General features: G+C 37.1%; 1 protein-coding gene across 4 annotated transcripts in view; it reads left to right on the top strand.

The window, feature by feature from the left end:
- Nucleotides 1–18597, top strand: part of ctnna2 (catenin (cadherin-associated protein), alpha 2) — a 559287-nt gene that overhangs the window by 32427 nt on the left and 508263 nt on the right. For all 4 annotated transcript variants that reach the window (XM_069192244.1, XM_069192285.1, XM_069192311.1 and 1 more), the window contains exon 2: nt 12606–12712. In XM_069192244.1, coding sequence (XP_069048345.1) covers nt 12611–12712 — 102 coding nt within the window. In that variant the 5' untranslated portion in view covers nt 12606–12610. The remainder of the gene's footprint in view (nt 1–12605; nt 12713–18597) is intronic.

Below are 18597 nucleotides of genomic sequence, written 5' to 3' on the forward strand. Positions count from 1 at the left end.
CAACTACTGGCACAGTTGTTTAAACCTAATTAGATCAATCTTCCTGCCAATATCTAGAGCCAACATGCTGATGTTGATAAAAAGTTATAAAAGTGGGAAACCTAAAAAAAAGACAAGTAACAGAAATGTATACAACTTTAATTAAATTTAAAAAACGAATTAGTGATGCTGAGCACTACCCAAGCTTAAACATCTGTCCTTCGGATGAGACGTAAAACCAAGGTCCTGACGCTCTGTGGTCATTAAAAATCCCAGGACGTTTCTCGAAAACAGTAGGGGTGTAACCCCGGTGTCCTGGCCAAATTTCCAATTGGCCCTTACCAATCATGGCCTCCTAATAATCCCCCTCTATGAATTGGCTTCATTACTCTGCTCTCCTCCCCACTGATAGCTGGTGTGTGGTGAGTGTTCTGGCGCACTATGGCTGCCGTCGCATCATCCAGGTGGGGCTGCACATTGGTGCTGGTGGAGGGGAGTCCCAATTACCTGTAAAGCGCTTTGGGTGGAGTGTCCAGAAAAGCGCTATATAAGTGTAAGCAATTATTATTATTATTATTATTATTATTATTATTAAACATGTTTTGCTTTTTCAGTGTCTCAAATTGTAGGCTTTTTTAATCATCACATTATTTTGCTACTGCAGTTTTCATGCCCTGGAATTCCCAACAGAATTAGTATAAAAATAAAGTTTTTAACGCATGCCTATTTTATAGAATATAAATATAGAAATGTATTGAATACAAAATATTTTACTGTATGACAGTTAAAATGGAATGAGTCAGGATTCAACATGCAAATCATTTCTAATGATTGCTTTTAAAGCATCATTTAACTGTCATGGACAATAGTTTCCAGACAGTTCACAAATGTTTTGGAATTTACTGCAGCACTAACCATTTTTCACAGACAGTTTTGTCAAACGTTACTTCCGTTTGCACCCATTTTGCTGGTGGGTGTTTTATTGGAACAGTGTGAGTGCAATGAGCAGTGTGTCACATGAGATTGGAACCTAACACCTTCCAGGTTAAGGATCAGAACTCTGACTCTTGACTTGCCTTCCAAGGGCCTAGGTTGAAGAGAACATTCATTTGGATGTACAAATAAATGTATGTATATTTTTGATAAAACATCTCATTCTTTTATAGTAACACCCTGTTTAATGATGTCACGGCATACATATCAAATGTGAAAGGAAAAGCAGTAAAAATATTAATATTAACGTACATGCATGGAGTCATTGTTTGCCTGATATAGATAAAAAGTGTGCACAATTTACGACGTTTAATGTGACAGTACTGTTTTGTACAACATAGTACAACTGCCTTATTTCAGGATACTGATTTGTAATAGCAGGGGCCATTTGTAGGGTGTCTAAAAATGTTTACTGTACATAATTTATTTCGCTTTTTAAGTATATTTTTGAATTTCAAACATAATCCATGAAAGTTCAGGATACCACTGAGGTTTTTTTTTTACTAACAACAAAATATTCTGAATGAGGTTGGAAGGCTCTCCATTGATAATTGATGTTGCCTTTTCTCCAGTCTATTAGTTCTTCTGTCATGAAGCTTAACTGAAAGGCTGAGTCAAGCCACGATGCTGAGCTTGTTGTAGACAAAGCATGTCTGAGAGAGAGATGTATTGAAAATGCTGTAGTTGTATTATAGTTATACACACATACACAGTATGCAGAGAATTTATTAAGGTACAACTTATTTCAAACCATGCTTTGTCTCCGTTATTGTCAAGGAACTCTTTATAAATTGCCTAGTGAGAAAAAAGGCAAAAAAAATGAGTAACTTTGTACTCAGGTGGATGACTGTTCTTGTAGACAATATAGTGTTGTCTTAAATAGCTCCATGTGAAAAGAGGTCTTGCCATTTAGGTTACCATTTAGAAACATTTAGAACTCTTTTGAAAAAGAAAAAACATGCTGGTTAACATTGTATGTTCAGAAGATATTTTTTAAAAATCTGCATTTGTATCATGTTTGTTTTGAAATTAAAGATCTCTGTTATAGTTTCTCATTCACATGTTTATTCTGTAATTCCGATGGTTTGGGCAGCTGGTTACTCGGGTAGTGCTTCTCATTGGTACTAATTAATATTTCTAATATTCATATGAACCCGATGAGCTTATGTAAAATATTGTTATCTAGGAAGCACAAATTGTTTATTGTCACCATTTTTAATCAGAAAATTGCATTTGGAATTTCAGTTTTTAATGATGAATAATTCTGAAAAACTCTGCTTGTTCAGTAAATCATTCTCTGAGACTTTCCTAAACTGATTGGCACGATTATAATCCCTCCTCTTAAGGGCACTCCGCCTTATATAAGCCCCCCTTATATAAGCCAGATGCTCACTCTGTTCCAGGCTCTGCATTGGAAGACGGACGCCTGGAGGCCCGCCTGGCACCAAGTCTCCCTACGTCCGCGGGTTGAGGGCATAGGCCTCCTATCTGCGTCCTGACCCAGCTGTGTCTGGGGTTTAGAGCGCCTGGCTTCGTGATCCTGTTTTTATTCCCCGTCCCTGCACTGGATCCCAGTCTGGTTTTTAAACCTTATGTTGTCTTGTCTCGTTTGGATTATCCGGCTCTGGACTTTGGGACTTCACCCTGGATTTCCTGTTGGACTCCCTTGGACCTGTATGCCAGGACCACGCCCCCCCCCCTCCCGAGCATCAGTGCACAGTCGTCACGCCCCCCTGTTTGTCAACTTGCCCAGTTTCTTGTCATCTCCTCCCCGTGTCCGTTTCACATACAGTACTTCCGGATTATACCGTCTGCATAGTGTCCTGACCAACAGTGTTAGTGTCCTAAAACTGATATACCCCCTGTAGCCCTGTATGCCTTTTCTGTTGAAGACCTAACCACATTTAAAATACTCCCTGTAAAACACAGATCCATTCTATTGAAAGACAAAAAAGTTAATCATAATAGAAATAATCCTTTATTTAACCAGTTAGATGATTTGAAAATAAATTCTCATTTACACTGCCAACCTGGCCAAGAGGCTTCCACCTTTGTGGCACAAAGAGCAGTGAAAGAAAAGTTCAAAATGAGTCCCAGAATTCCCACACCTGCCACAATCAGATCAGCTTCCAGTCCTCCTGGGAGAGGAAACTCAATAGAGCCGGCAGCTCAGTATGTGATCTCCTGCCACAGCCTGCAGAACAGGGAGTGAGCCTCTCAAATTATAATGCTTTATTTAATGCCCGTAAATGTCCAATAATGTTTCACTTTTTTACTATAAGTGCCCGTAAATATTCTCTTAATTGTTTCTGCTTTGGCAACTCTATAATTCATCCATCATGCCAATAAAGCACTTTGAATTTGAATTTGAAAAGAACAATCAATAAAATGTAAATAACATAATAGGATGGGGGACTGTTAACAAGTGCAAGTGTCAGGCAGAAATGTTTTAATAATAGAGCTGAAGACAACCTCAGGAACAAAGGTGAGGAATTTCAGATCAGTCTGCAAACATTTAGTACTCTTCATTGAGATACGTTTCTTTAGACTTACACCGTATTCTGTGTTATCTCTTTTGATTTAAGCTGCCAACACTAAAAAAAGGCTTCTTCAGGTAGAGACATACAGCTGTATTGGCTATGTAGTTTTAAGAGGTATAAATTTGTGTTTTTAAAATTTGTAACCCCCCTTTAAATTGGTGGTTAATACCAATTTTTAGATTTGGCTAGTCTTTGAAAATATTTGACTAAATCTGTTGCTTAGTCCAGTGGTTCTCAAATGTTTTGGACCAAGTACCACCCCTGATCTAACCAAAGCATCCCAAGTACCATCTACAAGTCATCTTCTCATAGGAACCCCAGAAAATCTCAATGACCAACATGAGCACACGCGCACGCACACACAAACACACATATAAAATAGCACTGAGCACTTAGTTAATTTGGATCGTACCGCCTTATAGCCATTTTCTAACGCTTGCTAACACTAGCAGTGCTGCCTGTGTCAGGTTTAGGAGCAGAACTAGTGTTGGTGGCCGCAAGGGTTACCATACATCCAGATTTTCCAGGCCGTGTCCTCTATTTTGATCCTTACAGTATATCTCCGTCCGGGGGGAATTTTCAAATATCCAGAAATGTCCGGGATTTCGATCCCATTATTTTCACCATAAAGAATAATTAACAAGATAGTTAGAAAGAGAGAGAATTTCCTAACTTCCCTAGTTTGCTTCGTGACCTACGTTATTGTTCAGTTTTCGTCCTGTACTTGTATGATTATGTCATGAGAGAGCGACCCCCTTCCCAGATAAGGCAATAGAAAAGTTCCTCAGGGTGTCCTCTTTTTTATGTTTAAATATGGTAACCCTAGTGGCCGACGTACTGTATAATCCTCCTCGTTCTCAATGGGTGTGCGTGATCTGTTGGAGCTGGTGTCAGTACTCTTAGTGTCTATTCCTTTCAGCCATGACATAATACTTGATTTTTGCGAGCTATTCATTTTTGATCACTTGTTCTCTTGGCGAATGTGGCACTAAGCTGTGTCTCTGAAAGCTCGAGAGGAGTATGAACACTCAAGTATTAGCGTGCGCAGTATTGACGTAGCTAAGTGCGTAGGCTCCGTATTTGACACACAAACTAATTTTATTAAAATAGAAAATATGAAAACCCATCTCAAGCTTTCTGAAACTGATTAAGTAAATCACAGATGAAAAATGTACATGGGGTTGCTCCGGTACGCAGTTTGAGAACCACTGTCTCATGCTGACAGATTCCATTAATTGTGTTTTTCTTTCTGAATACAGTTTATTAAACAAAGAGATTACCTGTCTCTATGCTGATTCATTTGAAGTTTAAAGTTTTTCTATTTTGGGTTTATACTCAAGTATGTTGGCATGCCAATTTGAAATACAGTGCCCTCCAAAATTATTTGAACGACAACCCAAAATTGGCGTTTCCCTGTTGTATGCACAGAAATTAAAATTCACATGAAACAAATTATTGAGTCAGAGTTCAGAAGGTCACCTTTTATTTTTAGGATATATTTGCAAACACAATCATTTTTTAACCAAATCATATGTTGTGTTCAGTCCCCCCAAATCTAGTTGGCCATACAGTAAGTAGCGGGACACGTAACTTAAAGCCATCTCATTGACATCACCAGACTCTTTGTTTCTTCCATTGAGATGCTTTGGCAGACTTTAACTGCAGCCTCTTCTTGTTGTTGCTTCTTGGTCGGTCTTTCTACATTCAGTCTACGTTTGAAAGAATGAAATGCATGCTCATTTGGATTCAGATCTGGCAATTTGACCTTCGCTGGTTCCACTTTTTCTGTCTGGGGAATTCCTGTCTTAAGTGTAAAGTATGTTTTGGTTTATTGTGCTGTCCTGGTGAACTTCCACCCAATAAATCTGGTGCCATTTTTTCTTACATTTGCAGGCGAGATCAGTTTGTACTGTATATCTCTGAATTCCTCCTGCTGTCTTCAGTTAAGTCATCAATAAAGACCATTGATTGCGTTCCAGAAGCAGCCGTTCATTCCCAAGCCATGATACTCCTTCCACCCTTTGCTGAAGAAGCAAAAGAAGCTTTACAGAGGAAGTGGTGTCTTTATGGCCACTGGCTGTTTTTCTCCACTCTTTAGCCTTTCCATCACTTTGATAGATGTTTTATTTTGGTCTCACCTGTCCATAAAATCTTGTTCCAGAACTCCTGTGGCTTGACTTTTAATATCATAAGCAATTAACTAAGTGGTTATATGCTTTATACCCAAACTGCATCTGTAAGTTTTCGCATTATTCTGCTCATTATGTCCTCTTTTGGATAAGAACATATGCTTAGTAAACAAATTTGAATGAGTATATGAACTTGGATTGTTTTCAAGTGTTAACTATTGTATTCTGATTTATTCTCATTATATGCCTCACCCTAATTCAGTTTTGTGATTGTCTGTGTGAACAGCTGCATGTGGAGCTGATTTCTTTTGTGCTATGGCATTTTGTTTGGTGAAATGTTGTTGTGTTTGTAGGGTTCACTGTTGTGGGTTTGAATAATACAAAGAAATGTAATAAACATTTACAGTACCAATCATATTCTAAAGATTTATTTCTTTTAGAATGAATTTGATTGATAGAAAAAGGTTGATTAATCTATGTGTAGAATGAGGTCACTTAGTATTTAGTACAAGGGTAAATGTCCTTGCTTTGCTTACTTTTGCTATTTACCAATGAGTCGTAAGTTAGCATTTGAATAGTTACCGATATCTTCAACTATTCAACAGCAGTCAATGTAGTGCAAGATACTGCCTCACTCAGCTGAGTACTGCTGAAACACTGTTTTTCAATGAAGGCAAGCATTGTAAAGAGGGAGTAAAATTAGGAACAATGAGAGACAAAAGATGTTTCTTGTACTGTGACATTATTAATCTGACATTGACACTTTTGGTTTTGTATTTTCTTTTGACAGCACTACTCTATGCTAATGAGATTATTTCACTTTGCTGTTGATAGATAGGAAAATTCATTCCACACTTTTATTTGAAAATTACTCTTATCAGGAAAATAACAGCACAGAGTCAGAAGTGTGTGGATTGTTGGGTTCTTTGTTGTTAGCAAAGGTACTATAGCTGAGTCAGCGGTTCTCAATTAAGAAAGGGTACAAGGTTGTATTGTCCCAGTTTTAGCCTGAGAGAACATTAGAACATATTTCTGTAGAACTGAAGCACCAGCGATATTAATAAAGTTGCTTTTAGTATGTATTTGATTTTTTGCCACTGTAATGATTTTACCATTGCAGAAGGAAAGGCAGTCAAATTTCAAACATAAACATGTCTTTACATTTAAGTAAGAGCATTTTTAAATAGCTTTTAACTGTACACAATTTTAGATTACTGGCTGCATTGTTACGGGAGAGGAGGGAGTGTTCAGAAAATATCTGGAACCAAATATTTGGACAATTGTGGCCCTAAGCTGTGCTTCTCAGCTCCTATCTAATGTATCTGTATCTCCTGTCTGCTGTGCAGAAATACATTATAAACCTTTTAATGTTCCCTGCTTCCTGAGCTGTTTGAAATGTAAAATATAATCCATAGTTGTAGGCGGACTTTATTCCTGCATATTTTTAAGTCACAGCATATTTAGTAGAATGTTTTGTGTTGTTTTCATCTATTTATTTGGTTTCAAAAAGTTTGGTAAGTTTCTGTTTTGTAGCTGTCTGTTAACAAGAAATAGGCCTATTTAGTTAAGTTTAGTGCCTCTTCCCCTCCTTCTTGTGAATAAATGAAAACCATATTACCTTCTCGTCAGGAAGAGATTACCTCGTATAACACATGCTGTTGTAATTGAAACAGGTTCTATTTGAAAGTTATTGTTGTTTCAGAAATAACGTCCATGCATTTCCCTGGATTTTATGTGAACAGTACAAAGCACCTACAGTATCAGTGAATTGTCCCTTCATGGTCATGTGTTTAGGCATTAAAATGATAAAATGTATTCAAATTGTCATCAAAATTGATACATCAAACATTAAAATATAACAAGTGAATCTAAAATATGTCTAGGTATTGTTTATGCCTTTATTTGACCAAGTGAACTAGTTGATTGTTTATAATGACCCATTTATACAGTAGAGTATTTGCTAAAGCAATTTGAATGAAGCACCTTTATCAAGGGTAAAACAACAGTGTTTAACCCATGATTCAAACTCATGACTCATCAGTCCAGAGTTAAGATCCCAGAACACTAACCACTATGGCGCACTGAATACAATCCATTTGTTTTGGGGAACACTTGGGTGAAAATCTTTCATGCCTTTTCCTCAGAAGATGCTTTTACTGTTTCTGGGATTTTCTTCTGCCTGTTTCCAGACAGTCTAAGCACACCACCTGGCTAACAGCATACTGGAAGAGGATTATCTTGGCCACCGCCATAGCAACCCCACCCCCTTCTGCTGCGTTAAAATTGTCATGACATAAACGTGCAGTACTTAAACATCAAGATAGCATGCTGTTGAAACCTACGTCAACTTATATGAATTTATTCTACATTAATGCATGCTAGTCAGTAAAGCAATTTACTGGAGTACTCTAATACCTAAGTTTTATTTTTTATTCAAAGGACAAGTCCTTCTTTTCAACTTGAAAACACATACAGTATTTTGTTGTTTGAAGTGTTAGTGGAAAAAAAATGGATGGTTATTTTTTATTTTATTTGCTTGTGGTGCTCTTTTGAAATCCCTTCAGTGATTTTTCAAGTTGATTTGATTTTCCCCATTGCTCTGTGTTTTTAGAGGAGGAAAAATAGTTAAGGTATTCTGGTAGAAATTCCAAATCATGACATCTATCTATGAAAAATATCACCCTAGGGAGCCGTTACTGTGCACGTTACAGCTTACTTTTCACAAACCCTTCAAATTCACATCCTTTAGTTTGGGATAAAATGAAAGAAAATAATTCTCACTGTGCAAAAAGATTCAATTTCCAATTTTCTAAACAAGCAGTTGATAAGTGGTAAAGACCCATAATGAAGAAATTGAAGAAAACATAAGAAGTGCAATTACAGACGCACTACAGTATATTGCTCATAGCTTGAAATCTGTGTACAGTAAGAAATATTGGAAGCAAAGCTTTTACTTTCCCTACTGCATCCAGTAATTGCAGAGAGTGAGAGAGATCACAGTCCTAATTTTGTTTTGAACAGACAGGAAAGATGGAAGCAAAATATATCTCAAAGAGTATTCAGGCTCAGGAACTAAAGCTAAAGGAATCGAGAGACTTAGAATCAAATCAAAAATTTAAAACCTCTGTTTGATTTGAAGGTACGAAACGCAGTTTAAGCGAAGTGTAATATAGGATAGACAGGGAGACAGATTCTTCTTGAAGCACAGAACAGATACTGAATATCCAAAGTCTGAGTGAATCAAAAGCTAAGAAACAGCATCCCAAACAGTTATGAGATGATATAAATCACTTTATAAAGGTTTAAAAAACACAGGATCCAGATAAGTAAAAGGAGTGCAATGAATTGCAAGCGCAAGCAAAAACGGATATTAGAAAAGCCGGGAGAGATGGAAAGGAATATAGCAATGAAGGCTTAAATAAATAATTTGAGTTGGGGAGCTGTGTCAGCGTGTATTGGCTGCAAACGAACAAGTAAAGGGTAATTCCACACTGAAAAGTAGAGGGAAAAAACATTTCAGCTGTTGATCCCCTTCAGGTGTTGAACTTTCTCCAGGTATTGAGCCTTCTTAAGAGTTTCTTTCTTCTTCCTAATTATGAACAATGCATCTGTAGTCTTCACAAAGTATACTGTATGTGAAGTCTTTCCTTCACATTTTGCATGGAATTGATAAATATTAACATACATTTTCATTTTGTTTAAAACCTTATCTTTTTGACGAGATATATAAAGAGAAACACAATTTATGCGTACTTTCTGTTTTACGGGGAATTAGTTTTTAATTTGTATGTTTTTTTAATTATGTAGCAATTTTTGAGAATGCATCCCCCTTTTAAATTGTGAAATACAGTACCTGTATTCAAAATCCTTGAAGGCAATGACAGAGTCAACCCAATTAACTTCTTCTGAATAAAGGAACAAATAAAAGTTTATCCCATGCTGAGAAGAGAAGAAAAGAAACACAGCGTTTGGACTGTGGACCCTTCTTCGGCTGTGAGAAAGGCAGGGAAGTCAGCAGAGATTACATATCATAGGAGAACAAAAGCTGGGACTGTAGAAGTGGTGGGAGCAGGGGGGAGGCAGAGTGGACACTCAGGTGGAGTGAATTCTAGAGAGGTGAAGAGAGGTGTGAGACCGAAACCTGCAAATGAATAGAGAGGATTAGAAGAAAACGAGTCTGTCGTTGAGAGAATGGGGAAGGTATGAACCCATTTTCAGTATAATTCTCTGAGTCTTCTTCCTGTTTCCCCAATAAAACAGGATTAAACCTTTACTTGTTCCTTTGCAGCCTATGCATATTGACGCAGCTACCTACTTGAGCTACTCATGCCATGGAAATGATTGACACTTGTCTCATAAAAAGTAGGAAGAAACACATTACTGACCAATCAAAAATCCATACAGGCCTTAAAGAGTAGAGTAAATTAAAGCTCAGTCCCCAGCTCAGAAAATTAAACTGGAAACATGAAGACTGAGATTTAAGCATTCTTCTAATCAAAAATATTGGCATAGCATAGCACCCATCCTGGTACTTATTGAATGAAAAAGCATTCAGTGTGAGGATCAATTCTGCAAGACGGAAGGCCCCTCAGGACAATTTCAGATCACTCAGATGACATCTTGTACCTCCAGCAACCTTATTTACTGCATCTCTTGCAGAAAATGCCCAGACATCTACATTGGGGAAACAGGAAGGAGACTCGGAGACCGCTTCAGAGAACATTAGGATCAAAGATTTCTCCACGCCCATAGTCTCTCATTTCACCTCAGATGGCCATGATCACACTGATCTCTCCGTCTGCGTTCTCAAAGAAGGGTTTCTTGACTGTTGTAGAAAGACATCCAAAACCAAAATTATCCAGAAACTAGGATCACACCTTCCTTCTTCTCTCAACAACAGACTCGTTTCCTCCTAATCCTCTCTATTCATTTGCAGATTTCGACTTTACACCTCTCTTCACCTCTCGCGACTTCGCACCACCTAAGCAGCCTCTCTGCCTCTCCCCTGCTCCCGCCTCCTCCACTCTCCCAGCTTTTGTTCTCCTATGCTGTTTAATGTTTGCTGTCTGAACTGTCTTTCTCACACCCGAAGAAGGCTCCACAGCCGAAACGTGGTGTTTCTTTTCTTTGCTTTTTCCTTTACTTGTTCCTTTGCAGCCTATGCATGCTGACACAGCCATCTACTTGAACTTCTTCTGAATAAATACTGAAATATTCCCGAGAGGTCGCAAGAGACATCTAAGTGGAAATGCATTTAAAACTAAGATCAGGAGGGACTTCTTCATGCTCTTTAGGTCTGTGGGAGTATGGAACAAGTTACTCAGCTGTAGTCCTGAAGCTGATACCCTGGCTTTTTTTAAGGAAACAGTTGGATGAGTTCTTCTAATCAATTAGCTACAAACTACCAAACAGACTTGATGTGCCAAATTGCCTCCTTTCATGTTCTGTTTTTGTCTGTGATCTCTCAGTGCAGTGTAGTCTGTTGCAGCATATTATTATAATATCTGCATTCTTGGCAAGGGGATTTTTTTGTGTTCTTCCTGGGTTGTTCAATGTGTGAGAAATTGTCTCTGAAGGCAGAGATTAGAAATAACCTAGGATTATGATTTTACTGTACCTGACAGAGGTATGCAGTAGTTAAAAGCAATGATAGTTAGCAATGACAAACATGCTAGAGTATCCTATACTTGGGGTGGGGAGATACTTAGTGCTGTGTGTATCCTTTTTTTCAGACGTTATACCTAATTAGTAAAAGGTTCTGACCTTTATGACGTTGCAGAATTTTGAGATCTACGATCTATTTCATCTTTGTGGTAATATAAAGGAAAGAAAGCCCAGGCAATCCTTTTTCCCCTTTCACTGTCTTCTCAAACTAAAAAGGAACGTATTTGTAAACATCACTATTGGATTCTGTATAACTCTCAATTGATATGACTTGCTCCTGAATGTGTTTCCTGTCAGGTGGCATGTCCTGCTTGATATATTAGTAGATCTGTTTACTGTACATAGCTGACATGTCTTACAATCTGGTGTATTCACATTCTGAAAAACAATTTTTGCTAAATTATTGTGCATTGCATTAATCAAATATTCTAATCTCTCTCATGCATTTATCCTTTAATTAATAAATTATTAAGTATTATTAAGTACTATATTAAAGATTTGTGTATATATGCTCTTATTTTTAATTCGATTGTGAAAAAAGTGAATCAAAATTACAGATCTGGTTTCACTTTAGCATCTCTAAAGGTGAGAAGGAGCAGATGTGCTCATCTGTCTGAATTGCTGGTTTGCAGTTCATCCTGGTGACTGGTAGCTTGCTTAGTCATACAAGCTTTTTAAGTTGTAAACTCAATATACCTGTAGCACCTAATTGTTTTCATTTAAGTCAGCGTCATTGCAAATGAACAAAACCAAACGCGCTTGAATATATGGCTTCAAGCTGAGCTATATTGTAGTATGCACAATTTGACATTATGTTTTAATGCCAAAATGTAATAGCTAGAGAACTGAAATGATTAACAATTTGCTTTTGAATAGTAGAAAGTGCAAGTTGCACTTTTAAGAATCCATACTGAGAACATTGTACGCTATGGGTTAAATTGTTAGTAAGCAGCCCAGATGATTGCTTCAGTTGCTCAAATGTTTTTTTCTGTTGTTTGGAATGAGTCATTGAATGCGAGACTTGCTGTTTTTGGTATCATGCCATGAAGGGTAAAGCAAACATTTACAGCGCAAGATGCATTCCAATGCACTACTGTAGCATAACACAGTTGTGTTCATTTCTCCCATTAGGTCCAATGCCAATCAATTGGCCTTTTAAGTTCTTTTCATAGGGGATAAAGTGTGACTTAAAAGAGCTATGAAGACTTAAGATAAGAAAAGTATAGCAAGATGTTTGTGCTCTTGCATTTTTCATTTAGTTCACAATACTGTATAACATTCCTTTAACTTTTTTTTACAGGAACCATGACCACTGCAACATCACCTATCCTCCTGAAATGGGATCCTAAGAGCCTTGAAATTAGAACTCTGACGGTGGAGAGACTACTGGAGCCTTTAGTCACACAGGTAGGAAAATACACCACGATTTGTATTACCATTGGACTTTAAAATACTTCCTAATGGAGTTGCTCGTGAGGACATTAAATCCTAATCTCACACACTTCTCCTTGCTTACATATATACTGTAAGTCTTTCATCCTTTTCTTCTCGTACAGTATCTCACTTGCATTCCCATGTACTCCCTCGCTTACAATAGCAAGTTTGGACAGCTTGTCCTCTCAGATAGGCTGTCATCCCCTAAGCTAGGTGAGTCACACCTCATACTTCATACATGTTTCGTCGCTATGCTGCATTCAGTAGAATCTAGCAAAACTATTGAGATGTCTTTTTTTCTCCAGTCAAACATCAAAGACTGGATTTCTGCTTTAATGATACTTAAAATGAAGGAACGTATTGTATAGCAGAGTACTTCAGAACAAACCAGGTTGCCTTGTGTCACATGGCGTGCATGACGACTGCCTCTCGTTTGAAAAGCTGTGTCAAGAAAGACAAGCCATGTATTCAAAATGTCACTCCTTTCAATAAATCTTTGCGCTAGTTTCCAGTAATAAGCGTGGTTTATTTAACAGTGTAATTTCTTGCTGTGTTTACCTGCTGTATGTATTATCTTATGTAGTAAGCAATTTATTCCTGGATTTTCAGAGAGATTCAGAAGGTGTGTAGTGCATGCAAGAATCATGTGCATGCATAATGCACAAACTGCAATGATAGCAACAGTGTTTGATTGTATTTTAAGGTTACAAACCAAATGTTGGGTTTAATAAGATAAGATAAACTTTATGGTTCCCTAGGGGAAAATTTCTATGGACATACGTTGCGTCCATAATCTGAATACAACACAAAATATTACACATCACATCTTCTGCACAAGCATAACTCATTACAAAACAGTCAGGATGTATTACACATACTATACATGGGTTGTTACAGCATAAACAGCTATGTTGACCAAATTGTATTTACCTTTGACATTTATTCATATTAACTGCTAATAGATAACGGAACAAACAAAAAATTGTATCTTTTTAATCTATATTTGGGAACCCTAACAAGAAGTTGATATTCGGAATTAAGAATATGAAAATGATCTGATATATTTTTTCCTGCCTGTCCAAACATGTTCAAGAGTTGTCTGCAAGGAGGAGAGCTGCTTCTCCCATAACCTTCACTGCTGTTTGGCTAAGAGGGGTGACTTTTGACCATTAAATGACCAAACTGCACTGTTTTACCAGATCTAATAATACAGTTACAATTACAGCATAGCAAACGAGGAGCATTATTAACTGTCCAACGCCAAACACTCTTCATTTGTGTAACAAATACAAACGCTGAGGGTCTCTAAATCAGTGTTACCAAATGAAATTAGTAAATTAGTTGGATAAAGTTTAGGTAAAGAAATGATTTGTTTTAGTTGGGAATGCAGCTTTATAAAGGATTAACCAGGCTTTAATCCAGTTCAAGACAGATTCTGTTTTAACCACACGGTACTCATAATTCTGTTCTACATATGTTTGTGATTATTATTATCACATTCTGTAACAGGGATGTGGGTAGCCTCTAAATAAACTTTCTGACAGTCTTCACTCTCTTCCCATATTGTAAATGGTGTTACCCCCTCTCCTCACCCTCAGAGATGGAGTTTAAATCTAGGATACGGCAGCCAACTGCATGGTTTGTCAAAGGATTTGTGGCTTCATTCCTCCTTAGAGGTCTTCCCAGCACAGACTTCCCGGCTGTAGAGTGAATCAGAGGCTTCTCTTTGGCAGCCATGAGAACTGCAGTGGAGGCGTGGCAAGGATTTGTGTTACACACAAGGACGGGCTCTGTGCTGGGAGGCCCGCTGTCTCTGAGCAAGTAGATTTTGACCATGGACAGCTCCTGTTTCTCTTGGAGTGGAATCCGACTCCTTTTACTGCTCTGGACCTACATTATAATGCTGAACAGCAAATGCAAGTGCAACTGCATTGCAAAATATTCTTTGAGCACTTATTTAGCCCTTCATGTTAGGAGCAAATTCACCACTTCATACATAAAATCTATTTTTAAATAGATATTTTTTTGTTTTTCAATGTAATTAACACACTCAATTTTTTAATATGCCCTTTAAATACTGCATCAATTAAGTATGAATCATCAGTGCTTTGAAAATGAGTTAAAGTTCATTATTTGTTAAATGTCATTGTGAAAGGTTTTTAATTATACATTTAAGAAATGTCTAACTACAATTAATATATTATAACTGTTTTTATATAAGTGTGTTTTATACAATTTCGTTTTTGGCTTCAGAGTTTTTGTGGTTAACAATGTTATGCTGTAATCTTTTTTTGAGCAAAGTTATTGTGGCCTTTTCTTTGTGCTTTTAATCCATATGATACTGTCTTCTATTTTAACATTTTATGCTGCTTTTAAAATCCTAGTTTTATTTTTATGTTTTTGTAATTGACAATGTATGACAGAATATTGTAGATATTAGAATTAGATTTTGAATCAAAAAGGAAATGTGTTATGAATTTTTTATTTCAATACAGAATTATTGTTTTATTATAATTTAAAATGTTATTGATTACAATAATGATAAAAATACATTTCACAGAAATTAAATTTTATACACATTTTGCTACTAAACCAACTTATTTTCAATCTTTCTTATGTCTTTTGTGTTCTTAAAATTCCTCCCCCGCAATTTGTAACATACTGATCTAAAGTACAGTTTTAAACTAGTAAGAACAATATGCTGCTGGGAAATACATTTTGTTTTTGCAGAACAATTTTTTAGAACAGAGCAAACCTTAAATACAGAAGATCAGAATTTTACTAAATGTGTGCTAGAAAAACGATAAAAAGGACTGATTTTTAACCATTCGTTATCCTCTTTTTCCTGGTTTGGGTTGCAACAGAATCTTGGGGACCTTGGAAATATGGAGCATAACTCCTGGCCACACCCTGGACGCCAGCCCTTTGCAGGGCAGTACAGTATATACACACCTCACTCATGGAAAATATACCACACCTTTGTGTCTTTGGAAGGCGAGATGAAATTAGAGCCTCAGGAGAAAACTGGTGCAAACATTCCAACTCCACCCCTTGGATCCAAGAGCAGCTTAAACAGATGCCATGCCTTAAACAGATTTTATAAATGGAAAATTTGTCTATCCAGACAGACATTGTGCACTGGCACAATGAAGTTCAAGCACACATTAGTTTCAATTTAATCTACAAAGATGCTCCCAAGTCAAAAGGTATTTTACCTCCACCCAACTCAGCAAAATTGATTTTTTGGCGGCCATTAGATCCTCAAATAACCTACTTAGACTGGAGTACAGTGTATATGGGCTTTACATAATGAGCAAGCCCTGCATGCACTGAGGCTCAGAGTGATGGAGTATTACTTCAGTATTGATTGTTATGCTGTCTCATCGTACTGTCAATGTTTGTGTTTTCATAGCACAGTAACTTTGTTTTACTAATTTGGCAGAGGAGTGATAACTGAGCTGCTGCCAGTGACTTTGCCATACACACTGGTTGCTTTGCATTTGTTGACATGCAGGCAGATTGCTGTGTCAGCCTCTTTCAGGTGATTGTTAGCTTCAGGTGTCACAGTCCTTCAGCAGTCATTTCTGAGCAGATGCTGTTTTCTTAGCAAATGTCCAGGTTGACAGCGGTCCCTTTCATAGCATACATACAGATGTGATACTGTATTTTCTGACAGCTTCCTGTTCTGACATGTTAGTCTGCTGCTGGCTGTACAGGATCCTGTCAATGACAAACAGTAGTGATCTTGCTTACAGCCTTGCACTTTTTACTGCTCTGATTTTAGGACATGACAACTTTGTTTAAATCAGGTTGGAAAACACAGATGCTGGAAAAGATGAAGTATTCAGAGTTTCTATTGTTCTGCTTATCTCTCTCTAGCTATTTATAATAATAATAATAATAATAATAATAATAATAATAATAACTTACATTTATATAGCGCTTTTCTGGACACTCCAGTCAAAGCGATTTACAGGTAATGGGGACTCCCCTCCACCACCACCAGTGTGCAGCCCCACCTGGATAATGCAACGGCAGCCATAGTGCGCCAGAACGCTCACCACACACCAGCTATCAGTGGGGAGGAGAGCAGAGTGATGAAGCCAATTCATATTGGTCTTGTTCCATTTCCTTTGAAATACTATATACAAGTCAGTATCTGAGAGCAAACAAATATAAATTAACATTATATATATATATTTTAAAATTTATTTTAACCCTACACTATACAGTCGGTTTATTTTTCATTTTTCTATCTAGTTGTAACGAAGGGCTACAAAGGGAACAGTTAAATGATCCTTCCAAACTGAAAAGTAAAAAAAAACGTTTAAAAACGCACACTGTTTTAGCTGTGTAGCCTTCGCTTGAAGAAAAAAGTGAAATGTTGTTTGTTTTCTTTTTTCAGCCTTTTTTTGCAGAACCTGAGAACCAGACCCATTAGTGTTTTTGTTAGGTGTTTTTACGCGTTTTTTTAAGTAAACTATACACTGTATTTTAATGTAAATGAATCTAAAAATTATTAAGATTCTTTGGTCATGTCCTTAAAAATGGTTGATGATGTTTCATAATAATTGATGGCATGGAACAAAAGCGCAGTTAAAAATGAAAGATTTATTCCCTTCATTTGGGTAGTGGTGTAGAATAGACAGAAGGTGGGAGGCATTTAACTAATGCAAGACTGGTATTACAACACATAAAATAATGTTTGATTTCAAGTATACTGCATTTTAGTGTACAGGGTAATGGGAAAAGCAAACTAGCTTGCTTGCGAGTTGTGACAGCTGTCAGTAAGACTGTCAGCATATTTTGATCTGTTTCTCTTTATTTTAAAGGAAATAAAATCAGGGCAAAAAGAAAGCTAGCCAGAAAAGCCTTAAGGCTTATAAATCATGAGTGAGTACCAAAGCACTCCTCCACTGAGGCACATCATGTAATTACAACAGAGATGAGCACACACGCACAACAGCAGGTGACTGGTGACTGGTGATTGATTAGTGAAATACTGTAGATTTCATTGCTTTCCTGAACCTACAGTCCATGACTATTTTTCAGTATGAGTGAGACTCCATGGATCTGCTTGTCTTTAAATATAACTATAGGAATCATCATACAAATTCAACTTGTACTTGATTTAAATTAAACTTATTGTTTTGTGAAACTAGAGGAAACTCCATCTTAGACTATTTCTGGGTCAAGAGAAAAACATATAGTAAGTGCTGCTGAACAAGCAGTTAATGTTGTGCTTACCTGAATATTGTGTTTAAATATATACAGTACACTACATATTCAGTATTTGTGGATCAGCAACTTCATCAATAAACATGCAGTCAAACATTTAGCAACTAAGAAGCAGTTGTGTCATTAATGGTGGTGATCAGTGCAGTGTAACAATGTCTTGAGTGAACTCTTATTCTATTGTACTTCTGTTCAACTGGCAACTCCAGTTTTAAGGGTTTAACTTAGCACTTATACGTAATTATATGGAAATATCTTATGTTAAACCTTTCTCCGAAGAGTCTCAGTTAATAACTGCGATCTTAATGTACTTCATTGTGTATTGTGAGCAATTTCAGATTTATCTTCTTGGCTCTAGGAATGAGAGCCTGGCTGTAAGTTGGAATGACCCAGCTGGATGGATGGATTGGTAGTTACTAGCTAAATGATCTCATCTTGGTTTGTCTTTAAATAAGCCAGGATATCAGCTTAATTATGTAACTAGGTAGCTTGTATAGAAGATGTAAATGTGCCCACATAAATAATAAAGCGAAGTTCATAAATAGCTATTCAAGTATTCCCATTTTCCTTAGTTTGTTTTTACTACCTGCATGTAACACCCTGCACATGCAGCTTGCCCTGGC

The sequence above is a fragment of the Lepisosteus oculatus genome, chromosome 1 (assembly GCF_040954835.1).
Source record: "Lepisosteus oculatus isolate fLepOcu1 chromosome 1, fLepOcu1.hap2, whole genome shotgun sequence".
In the NCBI taxonomy this organism is placed as follows: Eukaryota; Metazoa; Chordata; class Actinopteri; order Semionotiformes; family Lepisosteidae; genus Lepisosteus; species Lepisosteus oculatus.